This window comes from Scyliorhinus torazame, chromosome 10 (genome assembly GCF_047496885.1).
Source record: "Scyliorhinus torazame isolate Kashiwa2021f chromosome 10, sScyTor2.1, whole genome shotgun sequence".
Taxonomy (NCBI): domain Eukaryota; kingdom Metazoa; phylum Chordata; class Chondrichthyes; order Carcharhiniformes; family Scyliorhinidae; genus Scyliorhinus; species Scyliorhinus torazame.
The window spans coordinates 83146278-83168406 of record NC_092716.1 but is presented as its reverse complement, the minus strand read 5'-3'; the positions used below and the strand labels follow the sequence as shown (position 1 = coordinate 83168406).

Below are 22129 nucleotides of genomic sequence, written 5' to 3'. Positions count from 1 at the left end.
TTAGAAAATAGTCTATGCCTAGATTCCTCCTTCCAAAAGTGCATAGCCTCACACTTTTCCACATTGTATTTCATTTGCCACTTCATTGCCCACTCTCCTAGCTTGTCCAAGTCCTTCTGCAGCCCCTTTGCTTTCTCAATACTACCTGTCCCTCTACAGATCTTTGTATCATCTGCAAACTTAGCAATAGTGCCTTCAGTACCTTCTTCCAGATCATTAATGTATATTGCAAAAAGTTGTGGTCCCAGCACAGACCCGAGGCACACCACTAGTCATCGGCTGCCATCCTGAAAAAGACCCCTTTATCCCCACTCTTTGCCTTCTGCCAGTCAGCCAATCTGCTTTCCATGCCAGGATCTTACCCTTAACACCATGGGCTTTTAAATTATTTAATAATAAGTCCCTAAGGTGTTAATCAGCCACTGAAGGCCTCAAGCCGTAGCAGATACCATGCACTCTTTCTCCAGGGCTAGTCAGATGCGAAAAAGACCAGAGAAGATCTGAGTAATTGTTCAGAGCAAGTACCATCACAGGCTGTATCTGACCTGGACCTGTAGGTGGCTACACCTCAATCCCTGATGTATGATTATTTCAGGCAGATCATTGAGGGAAGCAGCAAGAGTCTGATGAAGAAAGAATGCTAGCTTGGAATCACTAATTCAAATATGAGCGTATCAGGCATGGACAGAATCTCTCTCAACTGTGACAGCCACAGACAATGCCACTCACTGTCTAATTCAACTGTTTCAAAGAACAAAGAAATGTACAGCACAGGAACAGGCCCTTCGGCCCTCCAAGCCCGTGCCGACCATGCTGCCCGACTAAACTACAATCTTCTACACTTCCTGGGTCCGTATCCCTCTATTCATGTATTTGTCAAGATGCCCCTTAAATGTCACTATCGTCTCTGCTTCCACCACCTCCTCCGGTAGCGAGTTCCAGGCACCCACTACCCTCTGTGTAAAAAAACGTGCCTCGTACATCTACTCTAAACCTTGCCCCTCTCACCTTAAACCTATGCCCCCTAGTAATTAACCCCTCTACCCTGGGGAAAAGCCTCTGACTATCCACTCTGTCTATGCCCCTCATAATTTTGTAGACCTCTATATCAGGTCGCCCCTCAACCTCCGTCGTTCCAGTAATAACAAACCGAGTTTATTCAACCGCTCCTCATAGCTAATGCCCTCAATACCAGGCAACATTCTGGTAAATGAGTATGCAGAAATGTGCTCTTTTACCACCTTAATATAATACTTTGCTATCCTAAAGAGATGGTTTGCTGGTTTTCAGAACCACAGGCATTTGAGCTGCTCCTACATTGATTTTCAGCCACCAGCTCACATCACATTGCCAGAATTATGCTTCAAACTGTTCTCCCCGACTGGTGATTTATTACTGAGATTCCTTGGCTGCTGTTGATGGTCTTACAGGCTAACAAACATCACTTCTCCACCGTTGCACGTTGGTCAAAGTGTTACGGCAGACCTGTGCATGTGCCAAATGATTGACGTCCACAGTTCACCCAGTACAGATTTTGCTCATCATGCTCTCCAACACTTTGATGCGTTATATCTCAGAATATGCTACAATCGCGAAGATTATACAGTTAATTTTTAGGATGGTGCCTTTTGGTTTATTAGATAATTTCACATTGGAATGTCTCTTTAAATTTAGGGTGAAGGAAGGGGGTCAAGTGCCCTGTTCTGCAATCGGCCAGGCAGTAAGCTTGGGTAGTTTGATTGTTAGAGATGAAATGTAGACTCCAATTGCTTTACTGAAGAGGGTGAAAGATATTTGCATTTGAGGACAATGGCCAGTCTCAGAGTCAACAGTAGACCCAGAGTCTCTCAGAAGTCCCAGAAAGGTGTTACAGGTATCAAATTGAAAACAGCAGCGCTGCAAACTATCCATTTATTTCTAAGATGAAAGAGAGTTGGGATCAAAGATAGCTAATAAGCATTTCTTCTTTGATACAAAACTAGAAGTGCATCCCATTGCCATAGAGATTTAAAAAAAAAAATTCAAGTACCCAATTCTTTTTTCCAATCAAGGGGCAATTTAACATGACCGATCCACCTACCCTACGCATCTTTTAGGTCGTGGGGCAAGACCAGCGCCAACATGGGGAGAATGTGGAAACTCCAAATGGACAGTAACCCGGGTCCTCAGCGCCATGAGGCAGCAGTGCTAACCATTGCACCACCTGCTGCCATGGGGAGGAGGGAGACATTTTTAAAATTAGATTCCCGGTTTCTCTATAAATCCATGAACATTAGACAGACCGGGACTTTCCCCGTTTACTCTGCGCATTGGCGTTGTAATTCTCAAGAAAGGAATAACATTTTTTTTAAATGGGCCTGCACCTTAACCAGAGAAGATGCTGACTACTGTTCACCATGCAGAACCTGGGTGAGAGTTCACACTCAGATAGAAGACCATGTTTGAGAAGATTTAAAGATGGCTGGAAGATTTGTCCAGCTTGGAGCTACAGGAAGGATCTAAAGTGTAACCCCCACAGGGCAGCGCAAGGCAGTTCTGGAATTAGAAGTTACCCAGCTGGTAAAGTAACAAGGAAGGAAGCAGGTCATCAGGAGCTGATCATTTTAGGACTAGTTCCAGGAGGAGGAGGCGTCCACTTAAGCAATAATGTAACATAAACCACAGAATGAGATTTTCAGTCAAGCTAGAATTTAAATGATGAATCATCTTTCTGCAGTTTAAAATATAAGTTGGCCATGAAAGTAGGACAGTGATTAGTCAAGTGTTTTTAAATAATTTGTAACAGTAAACGTTTGAAAACTAGAAATCTTGTCATTCTTTCAGCTATTAACTAGAGGTTTGAATTTATCTTTTTAAAGTTAACAGTCTCTAATGGAGATCATAAATATAGAGAAAATGTTGAAATAAATCATCCAAATCTAAATAGACTGAACACAATAGGTTATGACATTATGTTCCAACGTTTCAGCATCATAATCCAACCATATGCTTTAAATTATCTCTGAAGGGCACAATTGATATCTGCCAGCAAAGTAAAATATTCGTTACAAAATGCACATTTTCCACCATATAGATGCAGCCATAACAAGTTCAAAAATAGTTAGAATAGGACCCAATTTCAAATAAGAATAAGATATGGATTATTGTACCAGAGTGGGTCCTCATGTGCCTTTTCAGCTTGTAGGTGTCCCTGCTAGCATAGCTACACAGGCTACATTGGAACGGGCGTTCTCCAGTGTGAGAGCGAATGTGGCGCTTTAACTTACTAACCTGTAAAATCAAACAAACAGTTAGTCAGCCTTAATGTATGAGAACTCACAACTATTTACATCTCTGGTGAGATTACAAAGGGAATTGCAGAGTTTAGAGCCTTGAAAACTGAAGTTATGGCTACCAACGGTGAAGTTCTAAAATCGGGAATGGGCAAAAGGCCAGAATTAAAGGAACACAGAGATCTGGGAGGGATTGAAGGCCAGAGAATATTACAGAGATATGGGGGAGTGAGGCCACGGACGAATGCATGAGAATTTTTAAACTGCGGTGTTACTTAACTGAGAGACAATGTATATCAGAAAGTGCAGAGACAATGGATGATTAGGACTTGCTGTAAGGTAGGACAGAAGCAGCAGATTACAAAATTAGAGGGTGAGATGCAAGAGATTGGCCAGGAGTGTGTTGCAATTATGATAGGGAGTATATTAGAAATTTGGGTTCAGAAATGGGGTCCCAAAAAGGTCAACAATTTAAAGGTTTAAATAGATTGAAGGAAAATGCTGTTAGCCCAAACTCAAAAGGGATATGCCCTACCTGGCTGAGTCGCACGCTCCCATTCAGACTTAAACTTAAGAGTGCATAATGTGATTCATCAAAGACCCATAGTCTTTCGGGACATTCCTATTTGACCAGCCATTATCCTATTAACAGAGTCTGATGACCTAATGGTCTATAAATGGACAGCAGGTGCACATGAATGGCATAGACCTGGCCTTTTGTGTAAACGGGAATGGGCGATCAGCCAAATAACAAGGATAGATCCGAGATGGACCACCTCGGGGGAGAAGATTTGTTTGAAGGACTGGCCGTTGCTTCGAGAGAAAGTGCTAGAGAGAAATTCCTTTGGGAACAAAGGCAGAAGCAGATGGGAGCCAAGAAGACAGGTCAGGAAAACTGGAAGCAGAATGCTGTGGCGAGCAGCCATTGCCAGAGAGAGATGAAGCTTTCAAAAGGGATTCTGAATGAGATGTCCGAAGAGAAGATTGCTTCCTAACTGAAAGTGCTGCCTTTGCCTGCATGTGTAAGTGGAATGAGAGCTGTATTTTAATGCCAAGTTTTGTTTAATGGGACATTGTGTGTTAAAAAGAAACTGCATATAATCTGTTAGTGTTAGAACTGTGAAGTTTGAAAGTTTAAATATAGTTTTGTCTTTTAATAAAGTTTTGTTTATAAAATATCAAAGCCCAATTTCTTATATTATCACCCCCGGAACGAATCTAACTTTTCTGCATAGTCTTAAAACTTAAAAAGTAACACGTCGGGTTCAGCATCTTAACCTTTTGTTGACGGTTGACTAGGCATTCGTAACACAATAGTCAAGTCCAGAGATAATGAAGGCATGGATGAAGGTTTCATTAGCAGAAGAGCTGAGGCAGGAGGGAGTCAGGCAATATTATGGAGGTGGAAACTGGCAGTGTTAGTGATGGCACAGATGTGATTGGAAGTTCAGCTCAGGGTCAAACATAGTAACGGTTACAAACAGTCTGGTTCAGCATCAGATGGTTTCCTGGGAGAATAATGGAGCCAGTGACTGGAACAATTTCTTGGCGGGCAACAGCAGCTTTTCAGACTTCCCAATACTTTGTTGGAGGAAATTCCTGCTCAGAAAAGCAATCTGATAATTTAAAGACAATGAGAGCATCGAGGAAAGTAGAGATGGATGTTGTCAGCATATGTGCACAAATCAACAGCGTTTTTGGATGATTTTGCTGATCAGCAGGGTAGTTTAAAAGTAGAAAACTCCTATCTGTTGACCGAGTGGCAAAGCACAAAAATATCACAACCATTTTTAAATGGTCTAATGTAGACAATTAGCACAAATTAAGTTTTATATTGACATGAGCTTTGACAAGTGGCCTGCCTAATAATTAAAAGTGGCTTTCAGAATATTTGTTCAAATCCAAAATGGCATTTTTTCTCAACATACGAGCGTAGTATAAATAGGGTGCATTCCCCCCTATTTTTGTTAAGTGGTCAATGCAGTGACCTAATTGTTAGGTATCTATATATTGCACATATCAAAGAACATTCATTTAGGCATTTCTGATGCAATCTGCCTCAATAGCAATGAATACTTTTATCCAAATGGTGGGTAAAACCACAGAATAATGCCCAACTAACCTGCGTGTATCTAAACATTTCCCCCTGCTCCAGCCCATACTTCACTCCGAACTCCTTCAATCCTGCAAAACGACCCCATAGAAACAAATCTTTTAGTGTCCTAATTCCTTTCTCCTCACATCTCCACAAATTTCCATCCCATTTCCCTGGCTCAAATCTATAGTTCCCCCGAATCGGCATTTCCCTTGACCCTGCCCCTAACCCGAAGTGCTGTCGAAACTGCCTCCATATTCTCAACTAAGCTATTACTACCAGACTCCCTGAGTATCTCCCGGGGGCCGTCGCTCCTCTTTGTAGTAGCACCTTTTAAATTCTGGCCACCTTTCCTCCCCATATGAACGAGGTAATCATCCCTTCAATCTCTCTAGAAAATGCCGTTGGCAGGAAAATCGGCATGCAGGCATTGAAAAATAAACAGGAATCATGGCAGCACATTCATTTTAACCGCCTGTACCCGACGCACCAGTGACAGAGGGAGACCACCCCACCTTGCCAGATCAGCATTTACCCTCCCCGCCAAACTAGAAATGTCCCAAATCTCGAGCAACCTGCCCGCCCAGGTATCTAAAGTGAGTACAAAATGTAATTCTTATACAAAAGCAAAAAACTGTGGATGTGAGAAATTGAAATAAAAACAGAAGATGCAGTAAATACTCAGCAGGTCTAGCAGCATATGTGGAAAGAGATAATGGTTCAATTTGATGAACAATCAGTACTCGGAAAAGTTAGAGATGCAATGAATAAAGGCTTTAAATGAAGGAGGGGATGTGCGGGGGAGGGGGGGCAGAATAAATGCAACAGGGACAGAGAATCTGGAAGAATGGTATAAAGTATTTCGAGGAACCAGAGTGCAAGGAAGTATAATCAAGTCAATGTGCTTATAAGTATGACAGAAGTCAAGAAAAGGAAGGGGGGGGGCAATGGAAATGCAGAAGGATTGAATGCCCATGGTGAAAAGGAGACTGTTAGGACCAGGAAACTGGAAAGTGACCGAAAGCATCAGAAGACTCTTGGATGTGGATGGGAAGAGAATGGACAGGAAATCAGTTCAGTAGAGCAAAACAGGTTGAACCGATGGGTCTACAAGGGCACTCCCATTCATGGATTTTGGGAAGATGCTGTTTGTTCAAGGTTGCGGAACTTGGAGGTAGTGGAGAGATCTTCAGAGGAAATGAGGTCAGTCCTGGAAACAATCCCTTGATTTTCAGTGGTGGGGTCAAGGTTCAGGGACTGGAGGGGGAAATGTTAAGAGTAGACATTCGGCCTCTGGTAGATCAAGATTAGTGTGCCAAATAAGAACAGCATCACCCGGATGGTGCTTGATGACAATGTCAGGGTGAAACCCGAGAGAATGAATGCCACTAGTTCAGAGGGAAGATAGGTTAGAGAAGCAGAGAAATTGAGATTGCAACGTCTTGCTAACTGTTCTCAATAAAAAGATCTACAGAGGCTAATGGGCCAGAAAGCAGGGTGCAGCTCTGTAGAAGTTAACTATTTCCTAATACACCTGATAGGTAAAAGATAGTTATTTAGGATAAATATTAAGCCCCAGTTTACTCATTTTAAATTAAGGATTTCAACACTCTCATAACCTCAGGTCATCTCAAAACATACAGCTTACAAAACAGCATAACACAGCATAATTCACTTTACTAAGTTCCATTATTCTAGCAAGTCAGTACAACATAAAAACAACAGAAACACAAAAGAACCTGATACATGCAAAAGCAGTAGAGATTAAAACACTTTAACTGAACTAATGAATACATTTTTCAAGACAGTGTCCAAGGACAGGGCGGGCTCCATAGCAACGACACAGTAACATGAAGGTTCTATTGTTATAACAGCTAAGTCAGCAAAAGACCAGTTCAAGCTGGTCGCGATAACAGCACAATATCGCATTCCTTAACATACACAAGTATGTAGACACGAAACAATTAAAACTAATGTTGCACATTCAAGATTGACGTCAAATCACTCATTTGATTCTAACCCAAACCAATTAGGATGACTTGGAGGTGTAGATAGATAGCTAAAGACGGATATGATTTTGTATAACCGTGAGGGTCCGAACGGCCATCTTTATTCATGAATCATCTATACTTTGATCTAAACTAGTCGCTGTCTCTATACTTTCACTTTTCCACTCTAACTCTTAAAGTAAATGCAAGCTGTTTTAAATTTAAGCAAGTAACCATTTCTGTATTATTTTAAAAGTTAAATTGTGTACAAGTTGCTTCTCTTAAGTCCTTTTTGCTAGCCGGACTTATTAGAGAATAAGATTTAAGTAATTCTCAATTGTAATCAAATAGAGGCAATAAACGATTCTTATTTGCACCCGAGAAGTTTTAACTCAAATTTCTACTGAGTTTTAGTGTTCGCAAGTGCCACTAGATCCACATGGTAGATATCTTTCAAGCTAGAATGAGAATAAGGGAGATGGGTAAATGGGTGCGCTGTACAGGAAATAAGACTCCTGGCCAAAGAACTGCGGTGCTGAGGCAAAGGTGACAGAAGAATTCTAACGAAACTCAAAATTCACTGAGGCACAGGTGAAAGGGGATGGTCCTGAGGCCTTTGTCAAGGACAAATCATTTGAGAGTCATGGAGGGGAAGGTCAGAGGCTTTCGCGAATACACAGTAAAGAACAAAAAGAGGAGGAGGAGTGGGGTCAGAGGAATTGATGGAGAAGAAGGATCCAGAGGGGAAGCCATGAGTATGAAGCTGCTTAGATAGATAGTCACAGTTGGCTCTACCTGCATACTGCTTTAGGTTTTTAAAATAAATTAAACCATCCTTTCAAGAAATAAAGCACGCAGTAGGCAAATTAGCATTAGCTTACCATATAGGTATGTGCTAGGGAGGCTATAAGGTTCTAACAGCATCAATATCAAACTGTATCATGTTCTGACAGAAAACAAACATCCTCACAATCTGTTTATGCACTAAAGACAGATCAAGCAGGAGGGGGCAGGTTACAAATAGAACAAGCAACAGCAAGATCAGGGCCATAACTGTGTCTTCTTCACTACTCACCTCTTCAATTGCTTCCCCATCTGAAAACACAGCTCCTTAACTAAGATACTGCTTATCCTTTTTTATATGCCCTACTTTGGCACCTGTCTTTTAAAAATATTTTGCCTGTTAAGAATCTTACATGATTTTCTGTCACAAAGATCAGAACCGTACATGCTTTTCTGTGACAAAGATCAAAGTGAACTTTGAGAATTGTATTTCATCTTTTTTCTAGACATATGCTGGGAGAACATAGTCGTCAGTTAACTTCAGACAATAACTTCTAGTTAGTACCTTCACGCAGGACAAGTGCCAAGGAACTTCACAGGAACATCAAGCACCATTTGCACTTCTCAAGAACAGTTAAGAATGGACAATAAATCTGACAGCTAGCGATGCTCACATTTCTCAAACAACAAAAAAAGTGACACCCACTCGCATGGGAAGATACTAGATAGATGACTAAATGCTTAATCAAAAAGAAAAGTTTCAAGGAGCATCCAAAAGGAGGAGAGGTAAAAAAGCAGAGGGGTTTCAGGAAGGAATTCCAGAACTTAGGACATATGAACACAAATACAAATTAGGAGCAAAAATAGGCCCCTTGCGCCTGATCCGCCATTCAATAGAATCTTGGTTGATCAGATTGCGACTTCAACCGCGAATTTCTGCCAACCTCCAATAACCTTTCATCTTTTTGTTAATCAAGAATCTATCTAGTTTGGCCTTAAAAATGTTCTTCTTCCACTGCCTTTTGAGGAACAGAGTTCCAGAGACTCATGATCCTCAGAGAAAACCGCTCTCATCTCTGGCTTAAATTAACAACACCTTATTTTTAAAAAGTGAGCCCTAGCTCTAGATTCTCTGACAAGAGGAAACATCCACCCGGTCAATACACCTCAGGATCTTAAAGGTTTCGAACAAGTTGCCTCTTACTCTAAATTCTAGGAGATACAAACATAACCTCTCCGACCTTTCCTCATAAGCCTTAACCCACCCATTCGTCCAGTAAACCTTCTCTGAATTGCTTCTTATGCATTTACATTTTCCTTAAGTAAGGAAACTAGTACTGTAGAGTCTTCTAGATGTGATCTCACCAATGCCATGTACAACTGAAACATAACCTCCCTACTTTTGTATTCAATTCCGCTCAAAATAAAATAACATTCTAATAGCTTTCCTAATTACTTGCTGTATCTGTATACTAGCTTTTTGTGATTCATGCACTGGGACGCCCAGATGCCTCTGTAGCTTAGAGCTCAGCAATCTCTCACTAGGTAATCAGCTTTTTTTATTCTTCCTGCCAATATTGGACAATTTCACATTTATCCTAATTCCTGTACCAGCTTATCCGAACAGGTGCCAGATTGTGGCGACTAGGGGCTTTTCACAGTAACTACATACTTGTGGCAATAAACGGTTATTATTATTATACTCCATTTGCCAAATTTTGCCCACTCACTTTGTAGCCTCCTCACGCCTTGTTCACAACTTACTTTCCTATCTTTGTGTTGTCAGCAAATTTAGCAACCATATCTGTAGTCCCTTCATCCAAGTCACTTATATAAATTGTAACGGTTGAGGCTCTAGCACTGATGCCTGTGGCACACCACTTGCAACACCCAGTCAACCAGGAAAGGATTCATTTACACCAACTCCTGTTTCCTGTTAGCTTGTCAATCTTCAATCCATGTCAATATGTTACCCCTACACCATGAACTTTTAATTTCTGTTAATAACCTTTGGTACGGCAGCTTTATCAAATGTCTTCAGGAAATCTAATTACAGTACATCCACCGATTCCCCTTTGTCCATAGGACATATGATTCTCTCCCCAACAATGACGGAGTGATTAAAACTGGGGATGCCCAAAAGGCCAGAATCGGTGGAGTGCAGATATCTGACGGTTGTTGGGCTGGAGGAGTTTACAAAGAGACGGAAGGATTTGAAAACAAGAGAATTTTAAAGAGACACTGCTCAACCCTGACTCAAGGTGAGTGCAGGGGTGATGGGTGAACTGGAATTGGTGAGAGTTATATATAGGTGAGTTAAGATATAGGCAGCAGCTTTGGATGACTTCACATTTATGGAGGGTTGAAGCTGGCCAGTAGCATCTTGGAACAGGCAAATCTTGACGTAACAAATTATGTGCTTTCTGATGACATCCCCAGGCACAGCATGTACATGAGAAAAAGGAAGGGTTCAAGGACAGATGATGGGGGCATTGCCCAAGAGAGGGAAGAAATGACATCGCAGGCCATTTTCCGGCTATGATTAAATTGATATGAATAGAACCAGGAGAACATTGTCCAAATTGGTAGGACAACAGTGGAGAGAGGCTGGAGGATGTGTGCTCAATCATGCGAAAGACTGCAGGCAGATTAAAAATAACAAGGTGATAAAAGTCACAGAACAATTATTCGTAACTTTGCTAAGAGCCATTTTAAGACCATGCCAGGGATTTAAACAAGGAATTCGGAGGACGGTGGACATGGATTTAGCAGGCGACAGTATGTTCAAGGACTCGAGAGAGAAAAAGGTTGGAGATGGAGTGGCAGCCTGAAAGGACAGAGAGGTCAACAAGTGGTTTTCTGAAGGGATGATGACTACAGATTTGAAGGAGAGGGGTAAGGTATCCAGGGAGAACAAACCATCAAATAACATGGGGACGAGGAAGGGAGATTGTGTGGCAAACAGTTTAGTGGGAACAGGGTTGAGGCATTTTTTAAAAAACAATCCAATTAAGGGGTAATTTATTATGGCCAATCCACCTACTCTGCACATCATGGAGTTGTGGGAGTGAGACCCACGCAGACAAGGGGGGAATGTGCAAACCCCACAACGACATAGCCCGGGGCTGGGATTGAACCCAGGTCCTCGGTGCTGTGAGGCAGCAGTGCTAACCACTGTGCCACCTTGCCGCCCTTGGGTTGAGGCAGATTAACTAAACCTTAGATTTTCTTCAAAACTTTCCATTTTCTGAAAAGTTAGCACTTGTGATATGGCAGGTGTGTTGAGGCAAAGGGAGGTACTAAGTGCTTAGGAAATACTTTAAGTGCATGATGTGGGCCTGCACTTTTTCACTCTTTATGACCGACAGAGCCAAAGTGTTGCCTGCACTGTCATTTTTTTCAATGCATTTCAAGCCTGTTGCATTTGCAGCGTTTTCCCCCTAATTTATTGATCTTTCTTTTGTATGAATCTCTGACGTGTTTTACATCCTACACTATTCGCACTTCTTATTGTCCCTTTAGATTCTGATTGTTCTTATTCATTTGTCCATTACACCTTCGGAATTGGCCAATATTGGCTCTTATGATCAGGATCCAAACAATTCAACTTTGACATCTTCATATCATAGAATTTACAGTGCAGAAGGAGGCCATTCAGCCCATCGAGTCTGCACCAGCTCTTGGAAAGAGCACCCTACCCAGGGTCAACACCTCCACCCTATCCCCATAACCCAGTAACCCCACCCAACACGAAGGGCAATTTTGGACACTCGGGGCAATTTAGCATGGCCAATCCACCTAACCTGCACATCTTTGGACTGTGGGAGGCACCCGGAGGAAACCCACGCACACACGGGGAGGATGTGCAGACTCCGCACAGACAGTGACTCAATGCAATAACACCATTCCCATTTGCCTTATGCAGCACTCCCATCTTTGCTTTGATCACCACTGATCAGGGTTTCAGCCACCTAGATCCCATACTCAGGAATTCCTTCCTACATTGTCCCTCACTTCTTGCAACATCCCAATAACATCAACAAAGGGAAAATCTGAAAAATCTATAATGAGCAGTAATCTGCTTTGCCACATCATTCCCCAGGTGGTAGAATTTACTCTATATTGTCCTAGCCTAGATCAACTGAGTCACTTTCTGACAGTACTCGGGCTTTTATGTAAAGGTGGTGATCGGAACTCCATAGTTTATGGAAGGTGCAATACAGGAAGATATTACAATAAATGAGTCTAGAGGTAAAATGGGCTGAGGCATGGGGCAGCGCAGTGGCTAGCACTGCTGCATCACAGCACCATGGACCTGGGGTCAATTCCGACCTCAGGTGACTGTGTGGAGTTTGCACATTCTCCCACTGTCTGCGTGGGTTGCCTTCAGACGCTCCGGTTTCCTCCCACAGTCCAAAGATGTACTGGTTAGGTGGACTGGTTATGCTAAATTGCCCCCTAGGGTGGGGTTGCAGGTATAGGGCAGGGGATTGGACCTCGTTGGGGTGGCCTTTCGAAGGATTGGTGCAGACTCAATGGGCCGAATGGCCTCCTCCTGCACTGTAGAGATTCTATGAGGTATGCGTGAAGGCAGCAATGTTACAGGCAAAGGTAGGCAGGCGGTTCTAGTAAGGAGAGGAAATTGGATTATCAGCTCAAACAAACAAACGATTTGGTCAAAAGTACAATTATGTGCTCCTATACTAACGTTTCAAAAATAAAATCCAGTCAGTTTAATTTCACATTCCTATGAATCTTCCTCTGATAAATTGAACCTCATGCTGGTTTTTGTTGCCACTTCCTAAAAATCAATAGAAATTCTATCATTGTTCAGCATTTAACTTCTTACCTCCACACTAGCATAGTCGCACATCGAGCACTTGAATGGCTTCTCATGTGTATGTTTGTAACGGCGATGCCTCACCAGCTCTCCACTCGTTACAAATGCCATGTCACAATCAGGACACTTGTGTGGTTTAGTACCTACAAAGTTTACAAGGATGTTATTAATTTTCAATTCATGTTTTTGTAAATTTGGTGTTGAGTCGCAGTGTCTAGTTTTATACTTCATTAGATTCCAGTTTTAGAGACATTCAAGCTATTAATCATATGGTTTAAATAAAATTACAGTTTCAAAACAATCACCATTTTTCACATCAGAAAATTTACCCCATCTCAACTCATAAATTGATTGACAATTTAAAAATAAGTCTCGTTGGATTTATTGTCAAGTATACCGAGGTACAGTGAAAAGTATTATTCTGCGTACAGTACAGACAGATCGGTCCATAAATGAAAAAAACATGAGACATACAATAGACACACAAGGTAAATACACAGACACAGACATCGGGTGAAGCATACGGAGTGTAGTACTGCTCAGTAGATAAGATGCATGGAGAGATCAGTTCAGTCCATAAGAGGATCATTCAGGAGTCTGGTAACAGCTGGAAGGAAGCTGTTTTTGAATCTGCTAGTGCATATTCTCAGACTTTGTATCTCCTGCCCAATGGAAGAATAACCTGGGTGAGGGGGGTCATTGATTGTTCTGCCCGCTTTCCTAAGGCAGTGGGAGGTGGTTTACGAACTTCAATGCACATTTGCAGTTGCATTTTTCGTGTAATGGAACTTACTGATTTAAATTTGGGACATTTTTTACAGTTTTCTTCCAAATGAAGAGCTATAATTAAACTATGAGTCAACCAATAACTGCAGACATGAATTTACATGACTTTTAGGACTTTGTTGAACAAAAGGAAGTGTTCTGTTGAGTGAGTTTCAAGTCTATTTTTCCTTTACTCCAGGTGGATAGGAACACGAGGACACTAATCTCAGGAAAACCTCAGCACGCTTGCAGCCACCTGCTTCTGTTCTCAAATTATCTTGCTCCCTCCAGAAAATTACCCATGATCCCTGTTATTACCTTCTGTTATTTTCAGAATTGTTAGGACACTATGTCAAAGGCTAATTGTCTGCGATTCACCAATCCTGAGCGCTTATGGACTTGAGCAAGGAAGCAGCACTCTCCTTTAAGTTTGTACTCAAGCATTTATAACACAGGCCTCTCCGCAGTCTGTTCCAGAAAAGAGCCAGAAAGAAGAGCTGAGAAGACTGGTTTTGCATCTCAATGTCACAAAAGGAAATATCACATTCAATATTTCAGCACTCAGAAATACATAAGACTGCCAACATCCAGGGGGGGGGGAAAGAAATGTTATTTCCACTGCGGTAGAGGAAAGGCCCAAACAATTTTCAAGTGTGGGCTTCTCCAGGGAACTGTAGCCAGCAAATGGGCACTCTGCTTTAGTTGGGCATTTTCTTTGACAAAGAAATCAGCCAGTTGTAATGCGCATCCAGGCAGTATTTAATATCTGTATGGGGTGGAAGAATGTGGGAGTGAATGCCTGTTGAGCCAACAGGCCAGTATCAGGCCTGACGATTATGGGGGCCTGGATGGGCACTCCCCTTCTGTGCCTTGCTGCATGAGGTAACACTCTTCCACTGCTTTACATGCAACAGATCATGCTCAGGGATGTTTCTATAAAAAATGTTCATTTTATGTGAATAGATTGTTAGCTTGACTTATAAATCCCCATAGGAAAATTGGCTAGATGCAATGGGTGTTGATAACCCACTCCAATTGGACATGAATATCCTGCTTGATATCAATCTAGTAGAGTTCAGAACTCTACTCGCTGCTCATGAGGTTATCTCGAGTGGTGCGCAAACCCATAACCTTCTGACTCAGGTGCAGGAACACCAAGTTGACAGCCCTGTGCTTCCTGGCCCCACTAGAATCTCTTCAAAAAAATGTATGCTTTCAGAGAGGCCTCTAGTTTCCTCAACACCTGGAGGAAATGGAATCAGCGTGCAACAGTCATGCTCTGACATTTCTCCATGCAAATTGCAAGCAAGATCCTATAACAGGTGTAGCTTTTCCTCAGGTCAGCTCATTATTCAAATGAGAATCATGTAGCTTAAATAGTTGAAAATCTCCTCATTCTTTTATATTTACAATAATTTGAGGCCTGTGGTTACCAGTATGTTGAATGTCCACTGGATTGAAGATCCAGTGCTGTAACAACTGTATTGTATTGAGTGTTTTACCGTCATCTCCTTTGTTGGACCATCGTCGATCCAATTTTCTAATTTCTAGCCATCAGTAAAATAGAATCTGTTAACTGCTAGTGAAAGAGGAGGCTATCCAACGATTGGAAAATAATTTAGTAATACTTCCACCACCCCTGCAAAGTTGGAATTCCAGGCAGGGATTCTACTCAGAATGTCCTGTACAAATGCACCAAGGACACCAAGTTCTAGCTGTGATGGACATAATTTGATTACTTTTCCCATTTGCTAGAATTATGTCATACTATGCAAATAATTACAATCTTTTAATTATGCAAAAACTGCAAGAAAGAAAATTCTGGGATGAGATCTGGGTTGCAAATTTTGTTGGTGAAAATTTTAGGAGGACAGGAATCCTGAAAAAACTGTATGAAAAAAGTATGTTTGAATTTTATTTTTAATTTTTGGTTGTCAAGTAATTAGGAAAGCTAATAGAATGTTATAGTTTATGGGACGGGAATTGAATATAAAAGTCAGGCAGTTATGTTTCAGTTGTATAGGACACTGGTGAGACCACATCTGGAGTACAGTATTGGTCGTCTTATTTAAGGATGTATGTAAATGTGTTGGAAGCAGATCGGAGAAGGTTTACTGGACTAATACCAGGAACGGGCAGGTTGTTGTATGAGGAAAGGTTGGACAGGCTAGGCTTGTATTCACTGGAGTTAGGAGGAGCAAGAGGCAGGACATTTAGAAAAGCTTAATACAATCAGGCAATCAATATTGTTTGACACATTTCAAGAGTCCTTTGAGAATGACAGGCAGGGTGGATTCAGGGGTGTCAGTAGATATAGTGTATTTTGATTTGAAAAGGCATTTAATAAGATGTTACATAAAAGGTTGCTGGGAGTGATATAGCAGCACAAATAAAAGATTAGCTAACCAATAGAAAAGAGAGTCAGGATAAATGGATCATTTTCAGATTGGGAAACTGCAATTGGTGCTGTGCCACAGGGATCAGTGCTGGGGCATTAATTGTTCAAGACTTGGGTACGGCTACAGACTGCTTTGTAGTCAAATTACAAAGATAGGTAGAAAAGCAAGTTGTGAGGAGGATATGAATCTGCAACGGGATACAGATATGTTAAATGGGTGGGCAAAAAATGGAAGATGAATATAATGTGGGAAAATTAGGGTTACTGGCATGAATAGAAAAGTAGATTATTTAAATGGACAGAGATTTAACATGTTGAGTACAGAGGGAGTTGGGTGTCATTGTACATGAATCAAAAGTTATTATGCAGATACGCCAAATAACCAACAAGGCAAATGGAATGTTTGCCTTTATTGCAAGGGGGATGGAGTATAAAAGTAGGGAAGCCTTGTAACAATTGTTCAGGGCATTGGTTAGACCACACCTAGAATACTATCTAGAGGAAGCAGTTCAGAGACTTTTCACTCGGGTGATATCTGGGATGAAGGAGTTGTCATATAAGGAAACATTGAGCAATTTGGGCCTCTAGTCACTGGGGTTTAGAGGAATGAGAGGTGATCTTATTGTAACATATCAGTTCTGAAGAGCTTTACAGAGTAGATGCTGAAAGGATGTCTCCTCTCGTGGGGGGAGGGCACAGTTTAGAAATTGGAGTTGCAGCCATAATCAGATCAGGTATGATCTTATTGGCCTACATCTGTTCCGACCTCTTAGGATCACAAACCAAAAGTGACTGAAGCATGTTGAGATGATTCTGGGTCATGGAAAAGCACCACAGAAATGCAGAAACAGAATGAAAAGTGAACAATTGAAACGTGACACAATCTACATTAAAATTTAAAATGTTGGCACTTCCATTTGACAACTTCCAACTATCCCAATCTGAGGAGTGCTCTACTGTCAATATTCATGAGTATTCCTCATGTCTGTCATCACTGAGTTGTTACAATAAGCCTCCAACCAGTAGGTGGTGCTGTCAGCACCTATTTGTCTCAACAACTTCTAATTGAATTTTTTTTTTTTTTTTTTTTTTTTTTTTAAGAGTACCCAATTCATTATTCCCAATTAAGGGGCAATTTAGCGTGGCCAATCCACCTATCCTGCACATCTTTGGGTTGTGGGGGCGAAACCCACGCAAACACGGGGAGAATGTGCAAACTCCACACAGACAGTGACCCACTGCGCCACCGTGCTGCCCTGTCTCAACAACTTAGGCGATCTCCTCTGTCCTGCTGCAGTCTCCTTTTGACTCGATGCAGATTCCTAATTTCTATAACCATTTTTTGTAATTATGTCTTATTTTGAACTACTTTATTTACACATCACCACACTGAATCTAATTTTCATTCCTTCTGCTAGGCAGATATGTAGCAATGGCAAAACTTATTTCCCTCTTTTTCCCACATGATCGGGCCACCACAATTTGGTGAAACATTTCATATATTAAATACAGCAAGCCCAGAAAATTGGGGTTCTATGACGTACATAGCATGCAAATGCAATTACAGGGCTTCCCTTGGGCAGAATGTGCATTGCCCAAACTTAGCATAACTATGTCGAATGGCCACTTCAAAAGTGGAATTAGCAAGTGATTTTAATGGAGCTGGGAGAGATGATGGCGTAGAGGTAATGTCATTGGACTAATAGTCCAGAGACCTGGGTAATGTTCTGAAGACCCAAGTTTAAATGCCACCAAGGCAGATGGTGAAATTTGAATTCAACAGAAACATCTGGAATTAAATGTTTACTGATGACCATGAAACCATTGCAGATTGTTGTACAAATCTATCTGCTTCCTAAAGTAGCCCAACCAGCGAAACCCACATCTCTGGAATTAATTTAAAATAATAAGTTATTAGTGTCACAAGTAGGCTTATATTAACACTGCAATGAAGTTACTGTGAAAATCCCCTAGCCACCACACTCCAGCGACTGTTCGGGTGTACTTGAGGGAGAATTCAGAATGTCCGATTCACTTAACAAGCACTTTTTCGGGACTTGTGGGAAGAAACCGGAGCACCCGGAGGAAACCCACGCAGACAAGGGAACAACTTGCAGACACCTCATAGACAATGACCCAAGCCGGGAATCGAACCCAGGTCCACGGCGCTGTGAAAAAACAGTGCTACTGTGCCACCCATAAACTCATAGGCACACTTTCTAGCTCGACAGAATTGTTTATTTAAAAAAAAAAATTTAGAGTACCCAATTAATTTATTCTAATTAAGGGGCAATTTAACATGGCCAATCCACCTAGCCTGCACATCTTTGGGTTGTGGGGGCGAAACCCACGCAAACACGGGGAGAATGTGCAAACTCCACATGGACAGCGACCAAGAGCCGGGATCGAACCTGGGACCTCGACGCTGCGAGGCTAACGCACTGCGCCACCGTGCTGCCCTAGCTCGACAGAAATAACTTTGTTCATTGGGTCTTTCCATCACAACCAAGAAAACTCTTGTCAGCTTGGTTCTGAGAGGATCCCCTATCTACACTCAGTTTGGGAATCTCATTCATATGTTAATAATGTCCAACCACAAGAACAGGTTCTTGCTGGTGTCATCAGGCAGGTAGCAGGTGTAGTCTGAAAACTCAAATGGTGTTTCCATTTCTGCCTGTGCATGAAAAATGTACAAATGATGGTTAATAGGAAATAAAATTAGTTTTGAATGGAACATGTTTCTGTGGCAAGAATAACATGTAATCTTTGCAGCTACTGGACCAAGATAAATCTGCCAATCACTTAATCTTTTTATAATTTTGTGGGAAATCTTAAAATATTGCATTCAGAACACAAACAGTATTTTGACATTTTAAACATCCTGACATACCAAATTTTCAATTAAAGCAGATGCTTTTGTTACCTGTGTGTGTGTTGAGATGGTTTCTCAGAAGCGTAACTGTTCGAAAAGCTCTCCCACAAAGGTGACACTTATGCGGTCGCTCATCAGTGTGGCTTTTCATGTGCCGGTCTAGGTTAGAACGTCGGGGACAAGTATAGCTGCACAATTCACATTGGAATGTTTTCTTTACTCCTAAAATGAAATCAAACATGGTAATTGAAAAACTAATTTTGGTACAAGCATTGTCGTGATCCCCAGAAAATTGGTACACAGATACAAGATACTGTCCATGTTTTTCCCGACCCCCCCGAACCCTCAATCTACTATTAAAGATGGAGCTTAGAAATGGAATCAGTTCTAACTTGCTGTGTACACACAGATACCGTGCCCTCTCATTCTCCTGTTTGCTCTTATTTAGGAAAGAATTTGCTCCTATTTAGAAAAGAAATTGCCAGTTACTACCCCAAAAACCTGCTAAAATTGGAGCACAGCATATGAACATATACAATTATGAAGGGAATATAGGATAGAAGCAGGGAGGTTGTTTCCACTGGCAGGTGAAACTAGACCTAGTGGGCGTAGCCTCAAAGATGGAGCAGATTTAGGACTGAGTTGAGGAGGAGCTTCTTCACCCAAAGGGTCATGAATGCGTGGAATTCCTTGCCCAGTGAAACAATTGTTGCTACCTCGTTAAATGTTTTTAAGGCAAAACGAGATGGATTTTTGAACAGTAAAGGAATAAAAGGTTACAGTTGAGTCCACAAAAAGATCAGCCATGATCTTATTGAATGGCGGAGCAAGCTCGAGGGGCCAGATAATTTGTTCTTATGAATCCACACCAAGTTTAAAGCTATACTTTATATTTGAAATATCATAAAATCACTACAGTGCAGAAGGGGGATATTCGGCTCATCGGTTCTACACTGTTCCCTAGAAAGAGCACCCCACCTAGGCCACCACCCTATCCCTGTAACCCCACCTAACCTTTGGATACTACACAGCAATTTAGCGTGGCCAATTTGCCTAACCGGCACATCTTTAGACTGTGGGAGGAAACCGGAGCACCTGGCGGAAATCCACGCAGATGAGAAAGTGCCAACTCCACAGAGACGGTCATCCCAGTCTGAAATTGAACCCGGGTCCCTAAAGCTGTGAGGCAAGTGTTATTCAGTGCCACTCAACTCCATGACCAGGGTTAGCAGGGTCAAACCCGAAATATTAATTTGTAAATTACTCATAAATTAGGCCACTGTATAAAGAATTATGGGTATCGGATTAAATATAATAAATAGAAAATGAATAAACTGAGGTTCCAAATTGAGGCGAGAGAAAATGCTACTTCAGTTAAGTGGTTTGCCAATGAAAAATGAAGTAGGAACTTCTTTATGGGAAGTTATTTTATTAAAAATAATGTAACTGGGGTGGCACAGTGGTTAGCACTGCTGCCTCATGGCGCCGAGGCCCTGGATCGATCCTGACCCCGGGTTACTGTCCGTGTGGAGTTTGCACATTCCCACAGTGTCAGTGTGGTTCACCCCCACAACTCAAAAAGATGTGCAGGGTAGGTGAATTGGGCATGCTAAATCGCCCCTTAATTGGAAAAGAATTGGGTACTCTAAAAAAAAAAATGTTTTACATTTTTATTAATATAAACGTCAGTGGTGAATCATACCTTAAAAGGACTCCTTCAACTACCAGATGCCTGTTCCAGCATGGCAATAGAAATTAACTTCAGCCTAGTAATCCAAATTAATCTCAGAAGCATCAACCACGTTAACCTTGTCTCAATCTAGCACTATCATTATACATCTCTAGTCTAGTCATCAATCTCAGGTAATTTCTATTTTCAGCACAACAATCTCATGGCTAAAAGTGGCAGTGGATAAGACCAAACAAACTGTACATGTGGCTCAAACTTGTGACAACGGTTAACAAGGTTGTGACATCAATTTGGAATTGTATTTCCTCAACAAGTAGGACACAACATTTTTAATTGCACACTGAATTTACACACAACTGTATATTTCCCTACCGCACAATGGAACTGAATGCAAAAAGACATTTGCAAAAGCAAAGATTAATAACGCTCTCTCACAGGAAAATAAGTCACCAGGAAACAAGACTGAAAATTCCACTGTGATCCATTCTCCTCTCAAATTATCAATATGGTTCCGTGTGCACTGACAATTATCTACAAAAACATGCAGAACACAATTTGCAGTTCTCTCCATCAAAATAGCTAACAGTTTAAAAGAGTTGAATCGATTATTTATTACTAGTGCCATTAACAAATGCTTGAACAAGTCAGCTGTTATGCTGTCAGAGTTAAGATAATGCCTGTGCACAATCAGTGGACAGAGGAACATTATGTGCTCATCTATTATTGCCAGTAGTAATTTCCATCATTAAGATTCTGATCTCCGTTGCATTGCTATGGGGAGGCAAAGTTGCCAGAAGCATCACCTTTCGGTTGCTCTTATCCTCATTACAGTTCGGAGAGCAATTCACCTACCAATCTGATGGCATAGCCCAAAGGCCACAAAAAAAAAATCCCAGCCCTGCCTGTTTCAGATCTACCCTTCATCAAAAGAAAATCTGAATTATGAATACAACCGTTCAGTTATAAATTAACAAAATATTTGGGCTAGTTAAAACGTGTGCGTGTAATAACACTAATGCTATTACATCCTTGTGCAATTCATTCTGCTAGAACTGCAGTGGTTTGAATTTGAAAACCAAATTTGAGCACACACCTGTCGATAACAGTTGTTTTTTTTTTAAATTTAAATTTAGAGTACCCAATTCATTTTTCCCCCCCAAGGGACAACTTAGCGTGGTCAATCCACCTACCCTACACATCTTTGGGTTATGGGGGAGAGACCTACTCAGACAAGGAGAGAATGTGCAAACTCTACACAGACAGTGACCCAAGGCCTTATCGAACCCGGGTCCTCAGCGACGTGAGACAGCAGTGATAACCACTGTGCCACCATGCCGCCCCTAATACACTTGTTTTTTGGTATGATTTTTTATTTTAAAAACAGAGCATGCTGGGCCAGCTAAGTCATGCCATCACATTTCCAACA

The 22129-nt window shown here is 41.4% G+C and overlaps 1 protein-coding gene across 5 annotated transcripts in view; it reads right to left on the bottom strand.

Moving 5' to 3' along the window:
• Positions 1–22129, bottom strand: part of ctcf (CCCTC-binding factor (zinc finger protein)) — a 61835-nt gene that overhangs the window by 30942 nt on the left and 8764 nt on the right. For all 5 annotated transcript variants that reach the window (XM_072518315.1, XM_072518319.1, XM_072518316.1 and 2 more), the window contains 3 exons: positions 19065–19235; positions 12988–13121; positions 3150–3270 (listed from right to left, as the gene is read on the bottom strand). In XM_072518315.1, the coding sequence (XP_072374416.1) occupies positions 3150–3270; positions 12988–13121; positions 19065–19235 (426 nt within the window). The remainder of the gene's footprint in view (positions 1–3149; positions 3271–12987; positions 13122–19064; positions 19236–22129) is intronic.